The sequence below is a fragment of the Hemibagrus wyckioides genome, linkage group LG09 (assembly GCF_019097595.1).
Source record: "Hemibagrus wyckioides isolate EC202008001 linkage group LG09, SWU_Hwy_1.0, whole genome shotgun sequence".
NCBI lineage: Eukaryota > Metazoa > Chordata > Actinopteri > Siluriformes > Bagridae > Hemibagrus > Hemibagrus wyckioides.
Window position 1 is genome coordinate 30,816,508 of NC_080718.1, and position 19,770 is coordinate 30,836,277.

The window sequence follows — 19,770 nt, forward strand, 5'->3', positions numbered from 1 at the left end:
TAATGCTTCTGTGTGTCCAGGTACGGCCGTAAGTCCATACTGCTGCTTTCCTACATCTCAGCCATGGTCTTCAGTGTGGCCAGTGCCGTGTCTACCAGCTTCATCATGTTTGTGGCGTTCCGCTTCCTGACGGGATTCAGCCTGTCCGGAATCAGTACAGTGGCCATCGTTCTCAGTGAGTCCTCTCTTTCTGGGTACTTACACTTGCACACGGAGACTGGACGTCTTTATCTCCTCAGACAGGCTCATAATTATACCTGAAAAAAAACACCTTCCCAGTAGGAATCCACATGAACCATTAAAATGATCAGCTGCTGGTGGCAACCATTAAACCAGTTTCCATGGGGATGTAGATGTCCAGTTAAGGTGTCTGACTGATATGAGCCGCGATCGCTTATCTTCACTCTGTAGAATTATTATTTATTTATGTTGTTATTAATTGTTTTGTTTTTTAATAAACACTTTGTGAAACTAGACAGTCCATAAGTAAGACTAGCTCTTCAATTAGGACAAAAGTAATGGCACCCTTATGAGGAGAGCATGTCTCTGGTACACTGCGTGATGGCCCTCTTTCACTGGTCACATCATATGGTCATTTTCAGCTCTGAGCTTTGTGGGTGTGGCTAAATGTAACAGTAAACAACAACAAAAAAACTAAAAAATGTGTGTATGAATCAGTGTTTTGTGTGTGTGTGTGTGTGAGAGAGAGAGAGAGAGAGAGAGAGAGAGAGAAAGAGACGTTGGTGTGATTAGTGTCCAGATTTCATATACACATGAAGGTGACTCATTAAACTGTGAGTCTGTTGTGTAAATGTCACACTGAGTCTCTGCAGGAACATTACTGGTTAAAGTGAAGTATCAGAGGACCACTGGACAGCTGCTGACCTCCACCCTGTCTGTTACTGGGTCACAATTCCACAACATTAATGATATCCACTGTACCGGCCATTTTAGATTATTATTGATCAGCTCAGCTTTGTGTGATTCACTTAAATTCTCTGTCCAGATTTTACTTCTCAGTATCTTGGGATTTTAGGTGAGGATTCTCTGTCTACTTTGTGCCTCAGGGTCAGCAGCTGGTTAAAAGACTGTCGTGAATATGGGCTTTTATTTATATTCCTGCCTTTCCTTCAAGGCTCACTGCTGTCACTTTTTTGAAAGTGCTGATGTGCTAACCGCTTGTTACTAATCACACTGACTGCTCGTTACTAATCACACTGACCACTTGTTACTAATCACATGGTAGATAGATAGATAGATAGATAGATAGATAGATAGATAGATAGATAGATAGATAGATAGATAGATAGATAGATAGATAGATAGATAGATAGATAGATAGATAGATAGATAGATACTTCATTCATCCCAAAGGGAAATTCATCTCATTACTAATCACACTGACCACTCATTACTAATCACACTTACTGCTCATTACTAATCACACTGACTGCTCATTACTAATCACACTGTATTACTCATTACTAATCACACTGACCACTCATTACTAATCACACTGACCGCTCATTACTAATCACACTGACCTATCATTACTAATCACACTGTATTACTCATTACTAATCACATTGTATTACTCATTACTAATCACACTGACCACTCATTACTAATCACACTGTCTACTCATTACTAATCACACTGTATTACTCATTACTAATCACACTGACCACTCATTACTAATCACACTGACCGCTCATTACTAATCACACTGTATTATTCATTACTAATCACACTGTATTATTCATTACTAATCACACTGACCACTCATTACTAATCACACTGTCTACTCATTACTAATCACACTGTATTACTCATTACTAATCACACTGACCACTCATTACTAATCAAACTGACCGCTCATTACTAATCACACTGACCACTCATTACTAATCACACTGTATTATTCATTACTAATCACACTGACCACTCATTACTAATCACACTGTATTAATCATTACTAATCAGACTGACCACTCATTACTAATCACACTGTATTACTCATTACTAATCACACCAACCACTCATTACTTAACACACTGACCGCTCATTAGTAATCACACTGTACAGCTCATTACTAATCACACTGTATTACTCATTACTAATCACACCGACCACTCATTATTTATCACACTGACCACTCATTACTAATCACACTGACCACTCATTACTAATCACACTGTATTACTCATTACTAATCACACTGACCTATCATTACTAATCACACTGACTGCTCATTTCTAATCACACTGACCTATCATTACTAATCACACTGTATTACTCATTACTAAGCACACTGTATTACTTATTACTAATCACACTGACCACTCATTACCAATCACACTGTCTACTCATAACTAATCACACTGTATCACTCATGACTAATCACACTGACCGCTCATTACTAATCACACTGACCACTCATTAGTAATCACACTGACCACTCATTACTAATCAGACTGACCACTCATTACTAATCACACTGTATTACTCATTACCTAACACACTGACCGCTCATTACTAATCACACTGTACAGCTCATTACTAATCACACTGTATTACTCATTACTAATCACACTGACCACCCATTACTAATCACACTGTATTACTCATTACCTAACACACTGACCGCTCATTACTAATCACACTGTACAGCTCATTACTAATCACACTGTATTACTCATTACTAATCACACTGACCGCTCATTACGAATCACACTGACTGTTTGTTACTAATCACACTGACCACTCATTACTAATCAGACTGACCACTCATTACTAATCACACTGATTACTCATTACTAATCACACTGACCACCCATTACTAATCACACTGTATTACTCATTACTAATCACACCAACCACTCATTACTTATCACACAGACTGCTCATTACTAATCACACTGACCGCTCATTACTAAACACACTGACCACTTACAAGAGAGGGTTTTGCTGAAATAAAGGTTAAAAATCTTGTGTCCAGTGTTTGTAATAACACACACATCATCAGAGTTAAAGCCTGTAGAAGTGTTTGTAATAATATCCTGAGCATGAGTGTTAATGATCACTCCAACATTCATAACAATCAGTGTAGTGTAGAGTACTAAAGAACAGAGCAGCTATGAGTCACACAATTCACCTGCCTGCCACCAGAGGGCGCCCTAGCCATGGGCTCTTTGGTTATTTCACTCATTTTCTGTTGATCGCGTGTATCATGTGTACTGATGCTCAGCAGTGTGGTATGTGAAGGACGGCCACTTCAGTTATATTGAGAAGGTCACTTCAGGTATATCAGGCCTTTTTGTGAGTGACACATATCACACACACTGAAGTGACCACTCAGTCTGATGAATATGACAGTTCTCCTTGGAAGCTTCTATTCTAGTCTCTTTGCAAGTTTACCATCTGGTTGACCCCAAGGATACGGATAAAGATAACAAGATTGGGGCAGTCGGCTAGAAAAGCAGTACACATGTCTGACCGCCATCTTCAATCAAATGAAGCTACAGCAGTACTGTGTGATTAGCAACAGGCGGTCAGTGTGGTCAGTAATGAGAGGTCAGTGTGAATAGTAATGAGCGGTCAGTGTGATTGGTAATGAGCAATAAAGTGTGATTAGTAATGAGTGGTCAGTGTGATTAGTGATGATTAATCAGTGTGATTAGTAATGAGTTGTATAACATTATTTAAATATTATTAGCTGTTTTGTTTTGTAGGTATCGAGTGGGTGGACATTAAGCATCGCACCATTATCGGTGTGGCCAGCAGTGTTGTCTGGACAGTGGGTAATTCCATGCTAGCGGGCATTGCCTACCTGATCACTGATTGGAGGATACTGATACTTACTGTCTCCTCCCCCCTTGTGATCGCGGTGGCAACCTGGTGGTGAGACATGTATCACTTAAATACCTTTACTAACAGCTAAAATATCTCTCACAACATCAAACAACACAGTTTAAAAAAAACCTTTACCCTGTCATTACTGCTCAGTTGCCCCTCATTACTGCCCAGTTACCCCCATTACTGCCTAGTTACCCCTCATTAGTTCCCAGTTACCCTTCATTACTGCCCAGTTACCCCTTCATTACTGCCCAGTTACCCTTTCATTACTGCTCAGTTACCCCTTCATTACTGCCCAGTTACCCCTCATTAATGCCTAGTTACCCTTCATTAGTGCCCAGTTACACCTTATTACTGCCTAGTTACCCCTCTTTGGTGCCCTACCCCTCATTACTGCCTAGTTACCCCTCTTTAGTGCCCAGTTACCCCTCATTCCTGCCCAGTCACCACTCATTAGTGTATGTGATTGATGGTGTTTTGTTTTCCTGCTGTTAGGCTGCTCCCAGAGTCGGCTCGTTGGCTGATTGTGAATGGAAAGACAGCAGAAGCGTATAAATACCTGCAGAAGTGTGCGAGAGTTAACAGGAGATCAGATTTCCCATCCACAGTCCAGCCTCAGGTGTGTACACTTCATTACTCATTGTCCAGGTGTTTATATGTGAGATCAGATTTCACCTCCACAACCAGACCCCAAGTGTGTACACTTCATTACCTCAATGTCCAGGTGTTTTTTATACGTGGGATCAGATTTCACCTCCACAACCAGACCCCAAGTGTGTACACTTCATTACCTCAATGTCCAGGTGTTTTTTATACGTGGGATCAGATTTCACCTCCACAGTCAGATCTCAGGTGTGTTCACTTCATTACTCAGAGTCCAGGTGTTTATATGTGAGATCAGATTTCACCTCCACAGTCCAGCCTCAGGTGTGTTCACTTCATTACCTCAATGTCCAGGTGTTTGGACATGAGATCAGATTTCACCTTCACAATCAGACCTCAGGTGTGTACACTTCATTACTCAGTGTCCAGGTGTTTATACCTTTCCACTCATTCCTCATCACTCTGATCTGGTTATGGTTTTTGGTGATGGGTTTTCTTTTTGTACTGAAGTGTTTTACTGTAAATCCACATTAATGTTTTTAATTCACCTGTAACTACTAATCCCACCACCACCCTCCACCACTACCACCCTCTACGGTCCATCACTATCCTTTAACAAAGTGTGTGTTCAACTCTGACACACTGCTGAGGTTAGGTTTTACTTTCCTCTTATTTGTTTCTCTTATTTGTACTGTATTTGTACTTTATTGATAAATATAGATAGATATACAGTGAAGGAAAGATGATTTGATCCCCTGCTGATTTTGTACGTTTGCCCACTGACAAAGAAATGATCAGTCTGTAATTTTAATGGTTAATTGGAAAAGTGTAAGGCAGAATAGCAACCAGAAAAATGATTTTGAAAAAGTTATACATTGATTTGCATTTTTGTGAAATAAGTGTTTGACCCCTTCACAAAACATGACTTTGCACTTGGTGGCAAAACCCTTGTTGGCAATCACAGAGGTCAGACGTGTCTTGTAGTTGGCCACCAGGTTTGCACACATCTGAGGAGGGATTTTGTCCCACTCCTCTTTGCAGATCCTCTCCAAGTCATTAAGGTTTCGAGGCTGACGTTTGGCAACTCGAACCTTCAGCTCCCTCCACAGATTTTCTATGGGATAGACCACTCCAAGACCAATGTGCTTCTTCTTGAGCCACTCCTTTGTTGCCTTGGCTGTGTGTTTTGGGTCATTGTCATGCTGGAATACCCATCCATGAATCATTTTCAATGCCCATGGCCCTGTCCATCGTCCCTTTGATGCGGTGCAGTTGTCCTGTCCCCTTAGCTGAAAAACACCCCCAAAGCATAATGTTTCCACCTCCATGTTTGATGGTGGTGTTCTTGGGGTCATAGGCAGCATTCCTCATCCTCCAAACACAGCGAGTTGAGTTGATGCCAAAGAGCTTGATTTTGTCTCATCTGACCACAACACTTTCTTATTAGAAATAAACCTACCATTAAAATTACAAACTTGTCATTTCTTTGTCAGTGGGCAAACGTACAAAATCAGCATGGGATCAAATCATTTTTTCCCTCACTGTACTTTATTGATCCCATGAGGGATATTTTTGAAAGGCAGTCATCTGATTGACTAATCACACTGACCATGCGTTACTAATTACACTGACCACTCATTACTAATCACACTGACCACTCATTACTAATTACACTGAACACTCATTACTAATCACACTGACCACTCGATACTACTTCTCCAGTAACGAAAAAGTACAGATTTTAAACTCCTGTGATCTAGTTAAAGATGGAGTAATGGTTAAAGCAGATATAGAGTGCTCAGTTCCTTATGATGGAGCTGAAAGAATAATCTTTTTTAATAATATACAGAGAGACAGTGACAGTGAAGAGATTTTTGTAGGCAGAGTTTGGAACTGTTTATTTTAACATCAGGAGACTTGGTGAAGAACCACATCTTACAATCTAGCAAACACCTACAGAGCTGATCAATTCAATTAAATTCAATTCAATTTTTTTAACAAAGAGCCTTGTCTCAAAGCAGCTTTACATAAGAAACAACATAAGAAAACAACAAACATATAAACAGACAGACAGACAGACAGTCCTAGATGTTATCCCAAGTGACCAAGCCTGAGGTGACTGAGGCGACTGTGGCAAGGAAAAACTCCCTTAGATGGTATGAGGAAGAAACCTTGAGAGGAACCAGACTCAAAAGGGAACCCATCCTCATTTGGGTGACAGCGGAGAGTGTGATTATATTGTGCATTTATGTATAGTCAATTGTGTGATGCCGATACAGCATGTGTAGAATATTATGTAAATTAATAAGGCGGTTGTTGTCGTCCACATAAGGTTGGCAGTGTTGCTTTGAATACCGCAATCCTCACAAAGCAGAACCTGGCTGGAGCTGGTCCATCTCCGGATGCCACTGGAGCCGGCACAGTCTCTGTATGCCTCAGGATGGGTAGAAGAAGGGAAACAAGTGGAACAGAATTAGCGTAGCTGCCTTTCATGATATTAGCTGATGATAATGTGCATTTAATCAGATGTACTGGAGCACAAGGTTATGGGATGTGTTAGATGTATGCCAGGATAAAGAGATAAGTCTTTAGTCTACGTTTAAACTGGGAGACTGTGTCTGAGCCCCGAACACTGTCAGGAAGACTATTCCAAAGTTTTGGAGCTAAATACGAAAACGCTCTACCCCCTTCTGTGGACTTTGATATTCTAGGAACTACCAGAAGTCCGGAATTTTGTGATCTTAAAGAGCATGGTGGATTGTAACATGTTAGAAGACTGGAGAGATAGGTGGGAGCTAAACCATTTAGAGCCTTGAACGTAGGTAGTGCTAGTTTATAATCAATTCTAAACTTAACAGGTTTGAGAGGAACCTGATTCCTCTCAAGGAACCTGATTACTACAGATTACTGCAGTTTGACTTGATAAATGCAGAGAGAACTAAATGTAAAGGACAGATGGATACATGGGAGAAAGTTCTGGAAGGAAGCGTGAGTGCAGCAAGAGGAGATTGTCACATGGTCTCTGGTAGGGTCATTAGACCAGTTTTTTTCTCTGGTCACCATCTTTATTTTTTCAGTAAAAGTGAAAAGATTAAAAATAACAATTTGAATTTATAAGTCAATGGTGCAAAGTTGGGATTTTTTTAAAATTTTTGACATCAGTATACATCTTTCTCTTCAGTCATGTTCAAATAGGCCATAAAGGAGTTAGAACAGTAGATAAAACACAGAGAGAATGTCCTTTTAAATGGATTTGGAGCTGGAGTTAATAAGCAGATGGAACAGTTGAGAAAGAAAAAGTGGGCACTGATAGCACTGATCATGTGGTCATGGAATATCTAACTAAAAGACATGGATGCATCAAGAACCTTCTTCTTCAGCTTGGAGTGGAATGCTGTGAAAGATCAATGCATGATGTGTCTAAGAAGTCCATATGGTCACTCGAACAGACGGAGGAGAAATGAGGGGATATGCCATGGACTTCTACACCAAGTTGTATGGCAAGGAACAATGTGAGGAGCAATGTGTCCAAGATCTCCTAGAGGGTCTTCCCCAACTAAACAGAGCTGAACATGCTGAACTGGACAGAGAAATAAGCCTGGAAGAACTCACTGTTGCTGTCAATCAGCTGGCATCAGGACCTGCTCCTGGAATAGATGGACTCATCACAGACCTCTATAAACATTTTTGGTTGGTGATTGGATCTGACCTGCATGAGGTCTTACTGAGCTCCTTCAATGAAAATCTACTTCTATTCAATTCAATTCAGTTTATTTTGTATAGCACCTTTTACAATGAACACTGTCTCAAAGCAGCTTTACAAATGGAGAAAGGGGAGGGGAAAATGAAAAATAATAATAAAAAATAACTAATTAACTAGAAATAAGAATAAATTATTAAATTCTATAGTTAGACTATTTTATTTTATCCCTAATGAGCAAGCCTGTGGCAACGGTGGCAAGGAAAAACTCCCTGGGATGGAAAGGAAGAAACCAGGTTCAGAAGGGAACCCATCCTCATTTGGGTGACACTAAACAGGAAATAATGTAACTGTAACTGTAAGTCTGACCTGGTGAAGCATGTGGTGTCATTTAGAAGGTTCACATACATGATCCTGAACAGTGATATTACCGAGCTGGAACGCACATTAATGTTTAAAATAAATGGGTTTGAGTACGTTATTTTTGCATCAACCGATTCCATGAAGTACTTCGGCTGCTGTAAAACACAGGGGGGGGGTACAGTACATCGGGCGAAGGCAGTGCTTCGGCTCGGGACAGGGCTGAGCCGGGACACACTGATCGAGTGGATGGCAAGGTTGGGGCGATTTCTGCGACCTTGGAAGGAGCGGAATTGGTTAGCGCGTCGGCAGCGCGTCATGACACTGAGAAACCTGTGGAGAAACCAGCTGAAGTGTTAAGCACTGAAACAAACCCAGTACTCAGCGAGAGGGTGAGTAGTACTGGGAACACTGAGATTACTGTGCAGGCTGAGCACAGCGTACAGCAGAGAAACACCATAAAGCAATTAATGAGTGAAGGGTGCTTTGAAGATAAGGAAGTGTACCGTCTAAAGAAAACTGTGACAAAGTTAAACAACCTGTTAAACAATGATGGCAGTGATATTGAATAATTCTTTCAGTCCCTTTTTGCTTTACACTCTGCTACTGTTACTTACACTGTCCTGTTTCCTAATGAAAGACAATCATATAGCATCCTTGAATGTCAATGGGGCGAGAGATAGCACAAAGAGAGCAGAGTTGTATGAAATTGCGAGACAGAAAGGATTAGGTGTTTTTTTTTCTTCAGGAGACCCATAGCGACAATAAGAACCTTGTCGAATGGACACAGGAATGGGCTGGCCTCTCCTCCACATCCACTAGTGGAGGAGTGGCAATTTTATTTTTTCAAAGAATTTCATGCCAGTCTCTTTTAGTATAGAGGAGGAAGTGAAAGGCAGACTGTTAAAAGTCAGAGTCCAGTTTGAGAATCATTTTATTGTTTTTATCTTTGTGTATGCTCCAACCTCGCCAATAGAAAGACTACGTTTCTTAGATCAATTATGCAAAACCATAGAGACCTCCAACAGTGAAGAAGTTTTATTTGTTGGTGGAGATTTTAATTGCACAACAGACAACAGAGACCGCAACCCCACATACATCCCACATACGGCTAATTCAGATACTAAAGAAACACGAATTAAACGATGTCTGGAAATCCTTTCATACCTCCCAGAACCAGTACACATGGGCTCATGTACGCAACAATTCTATATCACTTGCAAGGTTGGATATATTTTATGCTTTTAAACATCATTTAAGTACAGTTAAGAGGTGTTTTATTTTCCCTGTAGGTTTTTCAGATTACAGTTTGGTTTTATGTGTAGCGGTTTTAAACTCCATTAAACCAAAAAGCGCATACTGGCATTTTAACACAGCTCTTTTAAATGACAAACATTTTATTGGCATTTTTACATTTTTTGGAACAGTTTTAAAGAAAAAGATTTTTATGTCCTTACAGCAGTGGTGGGACCTGGGTAAAATAAAAACTGAACAAACTTTGTGTAACAGCATGCCCAGATCCAGAACACCAGAGGGAGCCCTCGCCCGAGTATTAACACACACAAACTCACTTCCGGGTCTGCTTGGGCATTTAAGCAGCACACACCCTTTGTTATACGTGAAGTATCATTCCCTCGAGACATACCAAGACTTTGTGGATTTACTACCTTGATATTGCTGTGTGTGATCCTTTCCTGTTATAATCTGACTATGAGTTTCGGTTTTGGTTTCTAGTGTTTGCTTTCTGGTTTTTGACTTCTGCCTCACCTTACGGTTTCCGATTCCTGCCTGTGGATTTATAAATAAATATCTGCACATGGATTCGAACATTCCGGTCTCAGACGAGCCCTTACAGGATACTTCACCAGACATGAATCCAGCGGATCTACAAGGGGCTTTGCGGCGACAGGGGGTTCTCATCTGTGCTTACCAAGTGGAAGTGGATTCTCTAAAAGCCGCTAACCAACAGCTCCAGCAACAAGCTCAGAGCCAAGCAGCCACCCCAGCTCCCGCGCTGCCATCACGTAGTGAGTTACCTCATTATGCGCATCCCGAAAAATTTGATGGATCTGCCGACCACTGCCCATGATTTCTACACCAATGCACAACAACTTCTTTGCACAACAACCGGAGGCCTCCGGCAGTGAGACTCCCAGGTGCACATTCATGTTATCCCTATTAACCGGTAAAGCAATAGACTGAGCTTTGGCAGTCTGGGACTCAGACCCCTAAGTTAAAAATTCTGCTAACTATTTTGCTGGACTTATTAGAGAGGTGCAGCTGCTTAAACTACGCCAAGGCTGATTCGGCTGCTGAGTACGCCATTAAATTTCCTACAGGGTCTCAATCCTGACCTGAAAGCTAAGATGGCATATCAGGTGTCACGAGGCCTGAACACCAGAGGGAGCCATCGCCCGAATATTAACTGTTTCTGCTCACTTCCGGTTCAGTGACCTATAAAAGCTGCACGCTATCTCAGTCTCATCGCGAAGCATTGTTTCCTTAGTGTTACCTGCCAAGCCTTGATTTATCGATTGTCTCGTTTCCTCGTGTATGACCTTGATCGTTTTCTTCTGACTTCGTTTTCTGGACTAGCATTTTGGTTTTGACATTCTCTTCATTGCTTTCTGGTTTTTGACCCTGTCTTTTCCGTGACCTCGACCAAGATCTTAGCCTTTGGCCCTTTTACATCATCCGCGAATGGATTCTAATACTCCTACGTCTGACGGGACGTTACAGAATGCTTCGCCAGAGATGAGTCCAGCGGATATGCAAGCGGCGCTGTGGCGGCAGCGCGTCCTTATTCTGAAGGCAGCTAACCAACAGCTCCAGCAGCAGCCACTGGATCAGGCAGCAGCCGCGGCGCCAGCGCATGATGCTCACCGCGAACTTCCTCGTTTTGCTCTTCCTGAGATGTTTGACGGATCCGCCGATCGTTGCCGAGGTTTTCTTCGTCAGTGTGATAACTATTTCACTCACCAACCTGAGGCTTACCGCGACGAAAGAACCAGGTGCGCGTTTATATTATTCCTGCTAACCGGTAGAGCGCTAGATTGGGCAGCAGCAGTTTGGGACTCTGACCCCCAAGTTAAATCATCCGCGGATTATTTCGCTAATCTGATTAAGGAATACCTGGCGGGCGGCAAGGATGTTTCCGTTCAGCTGCTGGAATTACGCCAGGGGAGGGACACAGCCGCGGATTACGCTATAAAATTCCGCACGTTGGCAGCGCAGTCGGGATGGAATGCTACTGCACTCATGGCGGTCTTCTGCGAGGGGCTCAACCCGGAGTTACATGCAGAAATGGCATGCCGCGACATGAACGTCACGTTGTCCCAATATATTTCCACTGCCATCCGTCTGGATAACCTGCGTCGCCAGCACCGACCTACAGCCACCACCTCACGCCTCCTGCCACGTTATAAAATGGAAGAGCGACCGCACACAGAGGATTATTCTGAACCCATGCAGCTGGGAAGGGCACGAGTCACAGTGGAGGAGCGGGAACGGCGTACTAAACTCAACCTCTGCTTCTACTGTGGAAAACCCGGTCATAGAGTGCTCCGATGTCCTGAAAAATCATCTACGCCACAGGTAGAAAACATAGTACGCTTATCCAAAGTTTCTCTTCTGGCATATCTTCTCCTTGCTCATTCTCAGTTTTTTGTCACAGCATTAATTGACTCGGGCTCGGCGGTCAACCTCATGGACGAGACGCTGGTGCACGATCATCACATCCCCACAGTCCCATGCATACCCCCGCTCAGAGTGACCGCCATCGACGATCAGCCCATCGGAGGGGGTCTCATTTCTCAGCAAACCCAACCTATTGACCTCCAACTCGGATTTTTCCATCATGAACGTTTATCATTCTTTGTCATCTCCTCCCCGTCCAACCCCATAGTGCTGGGCCTTCCATGGCTACAGCTTCACGACCCAGACATTTCCTGGAAGGACGGTGACCTCCGAAGGTGGGCCCCTTCCTGCATAAAGAACTGTTTTTTGAATCACACCCCACGTCCATGCCTCGCTACTTCTATTGAAAGCCCAGCTTCGTCCAGTCCCACTTTGCTCCCTCCTGAATACTACGACCTACGTGAAGTGTTTAGTAAGGAAAAGGCAACCAGGCTCCCACCACACAGACCATGGGACTGCACCATAGAACTCCTCCCCAATGCCGTCCCACCTAAGAACCGAGTTTACCCTCTCTCCATCCCAGAAAAGAAGGCTATGGAGGACTACATCGAAGAGGCCCTTGCAGCAGGTTATATACGGCCCTCTACATCTCCGGTGGCGGCTGGCTTCTTCTTTGTGGAAAAGAAGGATGGAGGACTCCGCCCATGCATTGACTATCCCGGTTTGAACGGTGACTATCACCGTGCCTTACCCTTATCCTCTCCCCTTAGTTCCAGCCACCCTTGAACAGCTACAAGGGGCCAAAGTATTCACTAAACTAGATCTACGCAGTGCCTACAACCTGATCAGGATAAGAGAAGGAGACGAATGGAAGACTGCTTTCCACACCACTAATGGACACTACGAGTACCTAGTCATGCCTTACGGACTCACTAACGCCCCGGCGGTGTTTCAATCCATGATAAATGAGATATTCAGGGACATGCTCCACAGCCATGTAATAGCCTACATTGACGACATTTTGATCTACTCATCAGACTTGAAACAACATGTTTCCGACGTTCAAGCAGTCCTCCACCGCCTGGCAACCCATAACCTCTTCGTGAAGTTGGAAAAGTGTGAGTTCCACCGTTCCTCCGTCACGTTTCTTGGTTACGTGATCACTCAAACGGGGGTGGAGATGGACCAGTCCAAAGTGTCCGCGATCATGTCCTGGCCTGAGCCCACCAATGTTAAAGGCCTCCAGCGATTCCTGGGGTTTGCTAACTTTTATCGCCGTTTCATTCGGAACTATAGCACCATAGCCAGTCCTCTGACCTCGTTGTTAAAGGGTAAACCACAGAAACTAAAATGGACTGATCAAGCCCGAACAGCCTTCGAAAAGCTTAAGCACAGCTTCTCCTCCGCCCCTATACTCCGACACCCACGACCTGACTTACCTTTTACAGTAGAAGTGGACGCCTCGAACAGCGGGGTGGGAGCAGTACTTTCTCAACGCCAGCCAGAGTCCGGCAAACTACATCCCTGTGCCTTCTACTCTCGGAAACTAACACCGGCGGAATTGAATTACGACGTGGGCAATAAGGAACTTCTAGCTATGAAAGTTGCCCTGGAGGAATGGAGACATTGGTTGGAGGGGGCAGCTCACCCGTTCCTCATACTCACAGATCACCGTAACCTTGCGTACCTCCGAGAAGCTAAGCGCCTCAATCCACGCCAAGCCAGGTGGGCCTTATTTTTCTCACGGTTCAAGTTCACGGTCACCTATCGTCCCGGCACGAAGAACGGGAAAGCAGACGCCCTCTCCAGAATCCATGAGATCAGCGAGTCACCCTCACACCCTAGTAATATCCTCCCACCATCCGTTTTAGTAGCCCCCATTCGTTGGGATTTCATAGGAGAAATTGAAAGGGCTTACACCTCCGAGGCTCCTCCCCCAAATTGTCCACCCTCCAAACGTTATGTTCCCACCACGTACCGTCTAAGACTGATCAGGTGGACACATGAATGCCCCAGCTCCGGCCACCTAGGCATCCATCGTACGGCCCAATTGCTGCGTCAAACCTTTTGGTGGCCTTCTCTTCACCAGGATGTAGAAAGGTTTGTACGCTCATGCTCCATCTGCGCCCAGTCTCGAACCGAGTGCCATCTGCCTGAAGGCCTGTTGGAGCCACTACCCATCCCACGCCGTCCCTGGTCTCACATTTCTATAGACTTTCTCACTGACCTCCCTGACTCACAGGGCTTCACGACCATCATGGTTATCATTGACCGGTTTTCCAAGGCATGCAAATTGGTTCCCATGAAGGGATTACCTACATCCATGGAGACCGCCGTAGCCATTTTTCACAACGTCTTCCGGAATTTTGGGCTCCCCGAAGACATAGTATTGGACCAGGGGCCGCAGTTTACCTCCAGGGTCTGGCAGGAGTTCTGCAAGCAGCTGAGAATCAAAGTCAGTCTGAGCTCAGGATACCACCCCCAATCTAACGGGCAAGCCGACCGTCTGAATCAGGAACTAGGAAGGTTCTTGAGGGCTTACTGCAGCAAGGAACAGCATCGATGGAGTGAATTCCTCCCATGGGCCGAATATGCTCAGAACTCCCTCACCCATTCCTCTACGGGGCTGACACCTTTCCAATGTGTTTTTGGCTATCAACCTCCTCTGTTCTCATGGTCCGGGGAGCCCTCAGACGTCCCCGCAGTTGACGAATGGTCCAGGCGAAGCCAGGAGATCTGGGAACGAGCGCATGTTCACCTTCAACGGGCTATACGTAGGCAAGCGATGCAAGCCAACCGCCGACGCCAACCCCATCCTACCTACCAAGTGGGTCAAAAGGTTTGGTTATCCACGCGCTGGTTAGCTCAGCCCCAGGTTCATCGGTCTCTTCAAGATCATCCGCCAGGTTAATCCCGTCTCGTTTCGCCTAGAGCTGCCTGCCTCTTACCGCCTCGCACCCACTTTTCATGTATCCCTGCTCAAGTCCTATCACGAGCCACAGACCGCGGACCGCACTGCCCGTGAGCCACCCCCTCCCCTGGACATTGACGGTTCCCTCGCCTATCGGGTTCACACCATCCTTAACTCGCGTCGTCAGGGCCGCCGCCTCCAATACTTGGTGGACTGGGAGGGATATGGCCCGGAGGAGCGCTGCTGGGTCAATGCAAACGATATCCTGGACCCCGCTCTCATAGACGAATTCCACCTGAACTTTCCCCACAGACCCGCCCCTCGCCCAAGGGGACGCCCTCGACGTCGAACACCTGGAGGTGTTCTTAGACGGGGGGGTTCTGTCACGAGGCCTGAACACCAGAGGGAGCCATCGCCCGAATATTAACTGTTTCTGCTCACTTCCGGTTCAGTGACCTATAAAAGCTGCATGCTATCTCAGTCTCATCGCGAAGCATTGTTTCCTTAGTGTTACCTGCCAAGCCTTGATTTATCGATTGTCTCGTTTCCTCATGTATGACCTTGATCGTTTTCTTCTGACTTCGTTTTTTGGACTAGCGTTTTGGTTTTGACATTCTCTTCATTGCTTTCTGGTTTTTGACCCTGTCTTTTCCATGACCTCGACCAAGATCTTAGCCTTTGGCCCTTTACATCATCCGTGAATGGATTCTAATACTCCTACGTCTGACGGGACATTACATCAGGACACTGTCACCCTTTCGCAATACATTTCCACTGCTATCCGGCTAGACAACCTGCGCCTCCAACACAGCCCTCATGCCACCTTCTCATGTTCCCTACCCTAGTTTCGCTATTCTGGGGAGGAGACTTCAGAACCCATGCAGCTAGGGAGAGCTCGTGTCTCGGAACAGAAAGGCCAACGCCGCACGCAACAGCAGCTGTGCTACTACTGTGGGAAGCCAGGCCATCGGGTGTATCACTGCCCAGAGAAACCTACCAAGTTTCACATGGGGAAAAGTAAAATAGTGTCTAAGATTACGCTCCCTGCTATCCTGCTTTACACTAATGTTTGTTTTCCTGTCACAGCGTTGATTGACTCAGGCTCCACAGTCAACCTGATCGACAGGAACCTGGTGCATGAACTCAACCTACTCACTATTCCGTGTACTCCACCTCTACAGGTAACCGCCATCAATGATCAGTCCATCGGGGAGGGGCTTCTCACTCATCAGACAACAGTTATGGAATTACAAATTGGATTATTCCACCACGAGAGATTGACTTTTTTCATTATCTCCTTACCATCCAACCCCATCGTCCTGGGCCTCCCATGGTTACAGCTTCATGATCCTTACATCTCTTGGAAAGAGGGATAATAAAAAACTGGTCAGAATTTTGCTTATTTGTCACATATATAATCGTACACAGTATGATATGCAGTGAAATGCTTACACGAGTGTTTGTTTTGACCCTTAAAAGAAAAAGGAAAAGGAATAAGGACAAAAAAAAGACAAAGAAATACGAAATATAAAAACAACAAGTTCACAGTAGGTAAATAAAAATAAAATATAATATAAATAAAATAAAATATAAATAACCATGCCCATGCCTTTCTACTTCAGTTGAAAGCCCTGAGTCCTCTTCCACAATATCGCTTCCCATGGAATATAGTGATCTTCAGGAGGTCTTCAGCAAAGAGAAGGCTACTAGGCTACCTCCACACCGGTCTTGGGACTGCGCCATTGACTCCCAAGAGCCGTATCTACTGTCTCTCAATCTCGGCGGAAAAAGCTATGGAGGACTACATTAAAGAGGCCCTCGCAGCAGGGTACATCGGCCCATCTACATCTCCTGCTGCAGCAGGATTTTTCTTCATAGAAAAAAAAGACGGAGGCCTTTGACCATGCATTGATTATCGAGGTTTGAACTCCATCACCGTCCCTTACCCCTATCCACTTCCACTAGTCCCTGTCATGCTTGAACAGTTACAAGGGGCGAGGATATTCACCAAGCTTGAAATTCGCAGTGCATATAACCTGATTAGGATAAGCGAGGGCGACAAGTGGAAAACTGCATTCCATACTACTCACAGACACTACGAGTATCTGGTCATGCCTTATGGACTTACCAATGCCCCAGCTGTGTTTCAGTCCCTCATAAACGAAGTTTTCAGAGACATGCTCCACAAGTACGTCATTGCATACATTGATGATATATTGATTTACTCTGCCAACCCTGATGAGCACATCAAATATGTTTGTGCCGTCCTCAACCGCCTCACTGAACACAACCTTTACGTCAAGCTCGAGAAATGTGAATTTCATTGCACATCTATGACCTTCTTAGGATACATGTTCTCACAAGAAAGGGTGGAGATGGATCAGTCAAAGGTGTCTGCAATAACAATCTGGCCTGAACCCACCAGCATCAAAGAACTACAATGCTTCCTGGGTTTCGCTAATTTCTACCGCCGATTAATCTGTCACTACAGTACCATAGCTGGCCCGCTTACTTCTTTACTTAAGGGCAAACTAAAGAAATTAACATTGACTGACCAGGCCAGAGCAGCTTTTGAAAAGCTGAAACAGAGTTTTACCTCAGCTCCCATATCACCCAGATCCTCATCTGCCATTCGTTGTGGAGGTGGACGCCTCAAACTGCAGAATTTCTCAGCACCAGCCAGACTCAGGGAAGTTACACCCCTGTGCATACTTTTCATGTAAACTCACACCAGCAGAGATTAACTATGATGTGGGGAATCAGGAGCTCCTCTCCATGAAGGCTGCTCTGTAAGAATGGAGACACTGGTTGGAGGGGTCCCACCACCCTTTCCTGGTTTTAACCGATCATCGAAATCTTGCATACCTACATGAAGCCAAGCATCTTAATCCACGCCAAGCCAGATGGGCCCTGTTCTTCACCAGATTCAAGTTTTCCATCACATATAGATCTGGTTCCAAGAACGGGAAGGCTGACGCTCTGTCCAGGATCCATGAAACCCATGAACCAGCAGCACACCCTGAACCCATTCTTCCGCCATCTATCCTCGTAGCTCCCACACAGTGGGGCATCTTGGAGGAAATTGAACGGGCCCACTCCACTGAAGCTCCTCCTCCAGCCTGTCCACCCTCCAAGCTATACGTGCCTTCCTCTCTATGTCAACGAGTTATACAATGGAGCCCGAGTTCGGGACATCAGGGCATTCACCGCACCACCCAACTCCTACGTCAAAGATTCTGGTGGCCTTCACTCAACGCTGACATGGAGGGGTATGTCAAATCTTGCTCCATGTGTGCCCAATCATGAATGAGCCGCCAACTTCTGGAAGGTCTGCTAGAGCCACTACCCATTCCACGGCGACCATGGTCTCACTTGTCCACCGATTTCCTCATAGATCTACCTAAGTCTCATGGATTCACTACTGTAATGGTGGTTATTGATCGGTTCTCCAAAGCCTGTAAGCTGATTCCCATGAAAGGGTTACCGACAGCCATGGAGACCGCCCAAGCTTTGTTTCACAATGTGTTCCATAACTATGGCCTTCCGTAGGACAACGTCTCAGATGTCTCAGGGCTCACATCACGTGTGTGGCAGGAGTTTTGTAAACAGCTGGGGATCAACATCAGTCTAACCTCGGGATATCATCCCCAATCGAATGGCCAGGCTGAATGTCTATACCAAGAGTTGGGGAGGTTTCTGAGGTCCTACTATTGTAAAGAGCAACATGGCTGGAGTGAGTTCCTTCCCTGGGCGGAGTATGCACAGAATTCACTAACCCATTCCTCCACAGGCCTAACCCCATTCCAGTGTGTTCTTGGTTATCAACCCCCTTTGTTTCCATGGTCTGGAGAGCCCTCTGATGTTGCAATGGTGGATGACTGGTCCAGGTGGAGTCAAGAGGTCTGGGAGCGAGCCCATGTACACCTCCAAAGGGCAGCCCGCAAACAGGAGATCCAAGCAAACCGCCATCGACATCCATACCCTGCCTACCGGGTGGGTCCGAAGGTCTGCTTCTCTACACGGAACCTGAAATTGAAACTCCCCTGTTGCAAACTCAGCCCCAAAGTTATTGGACATTGGACATTCAAGATTATTCATCGAATTAACCCAGTCTCTTACCGCCTGGAATTACCCACGTCATATCATATCTCGCCCACCTTTCATGTGTCACTTCTTAAGCCATTCCACGAGCCACGGACATCTGACCCCGCCACCAATGAACCTCATCCTCCACCTGTACATTGACAGGTCCCTCACTTACCAGGTACATACCATCCTCAACTCTTGTTGCATTGGATACTGCCTTCAATACTTGGTGGACTGGGAGGGGTATGGACCAGAGGAACAATGAGAGATCCTTTTCTCATGGAGGAGTTTCACCGATCATTTCCTAACAGACCCACCCCCCATCCATGGGGACACCCATGTCATCAAACACCTGGGGGTGTTCCTGGAGGGGACACAGACTTACTTCCGGGTCTGCTTGGGCATTTAAGCAGCGCACACCTTTTGTTATACGCGAAATATCGTTCCCTTGAGACATACCAAGCCTTTGTGGAATTACTACCTTGATATTGCTGTGTATGATCCTTTCCTGTTATAATCTGACTACGAGTTTCTGTTTTCAGTTTTGGTTTTGTTTTCTAGTGTTTGCTTTCCAGTTTTTGATTCTGCCTCGCCTTACGGTTTTCGATTTCTGCCTGTG

The 19,770-nt window shown here is 45.0% G+C and overlaps 1 protein-coding gene across 1 annotated transcript in view; it reads left to right on the top strand.

Moving 5' to 3' along the window:
* Window positions 1-19,770, top strand: part of slc22a7b.1 (solute carrier family 22 member 7b, tandem duplicate 1) — a 34,282-nt gene that overhangs the window by 3,131 nt on the left and 11,381 nt on the right. The window contains exons 4-6 of the mRNA XM_058398147.1: window positions 21-175; window positions 3,732-3,900; window positions 4,351-4,474. Of these exons, the coding sequence (XP_058254130.1) occupies window positions 21-175; window positions 3,732-3,900; window positions 4,351-4,474 (448 nt within the window). The remainder of the gene's footprint in view (window positions 1-20; window positions 176-3,731; window positions 3,901-4,350; window positions 4,475-19,770) is intronic.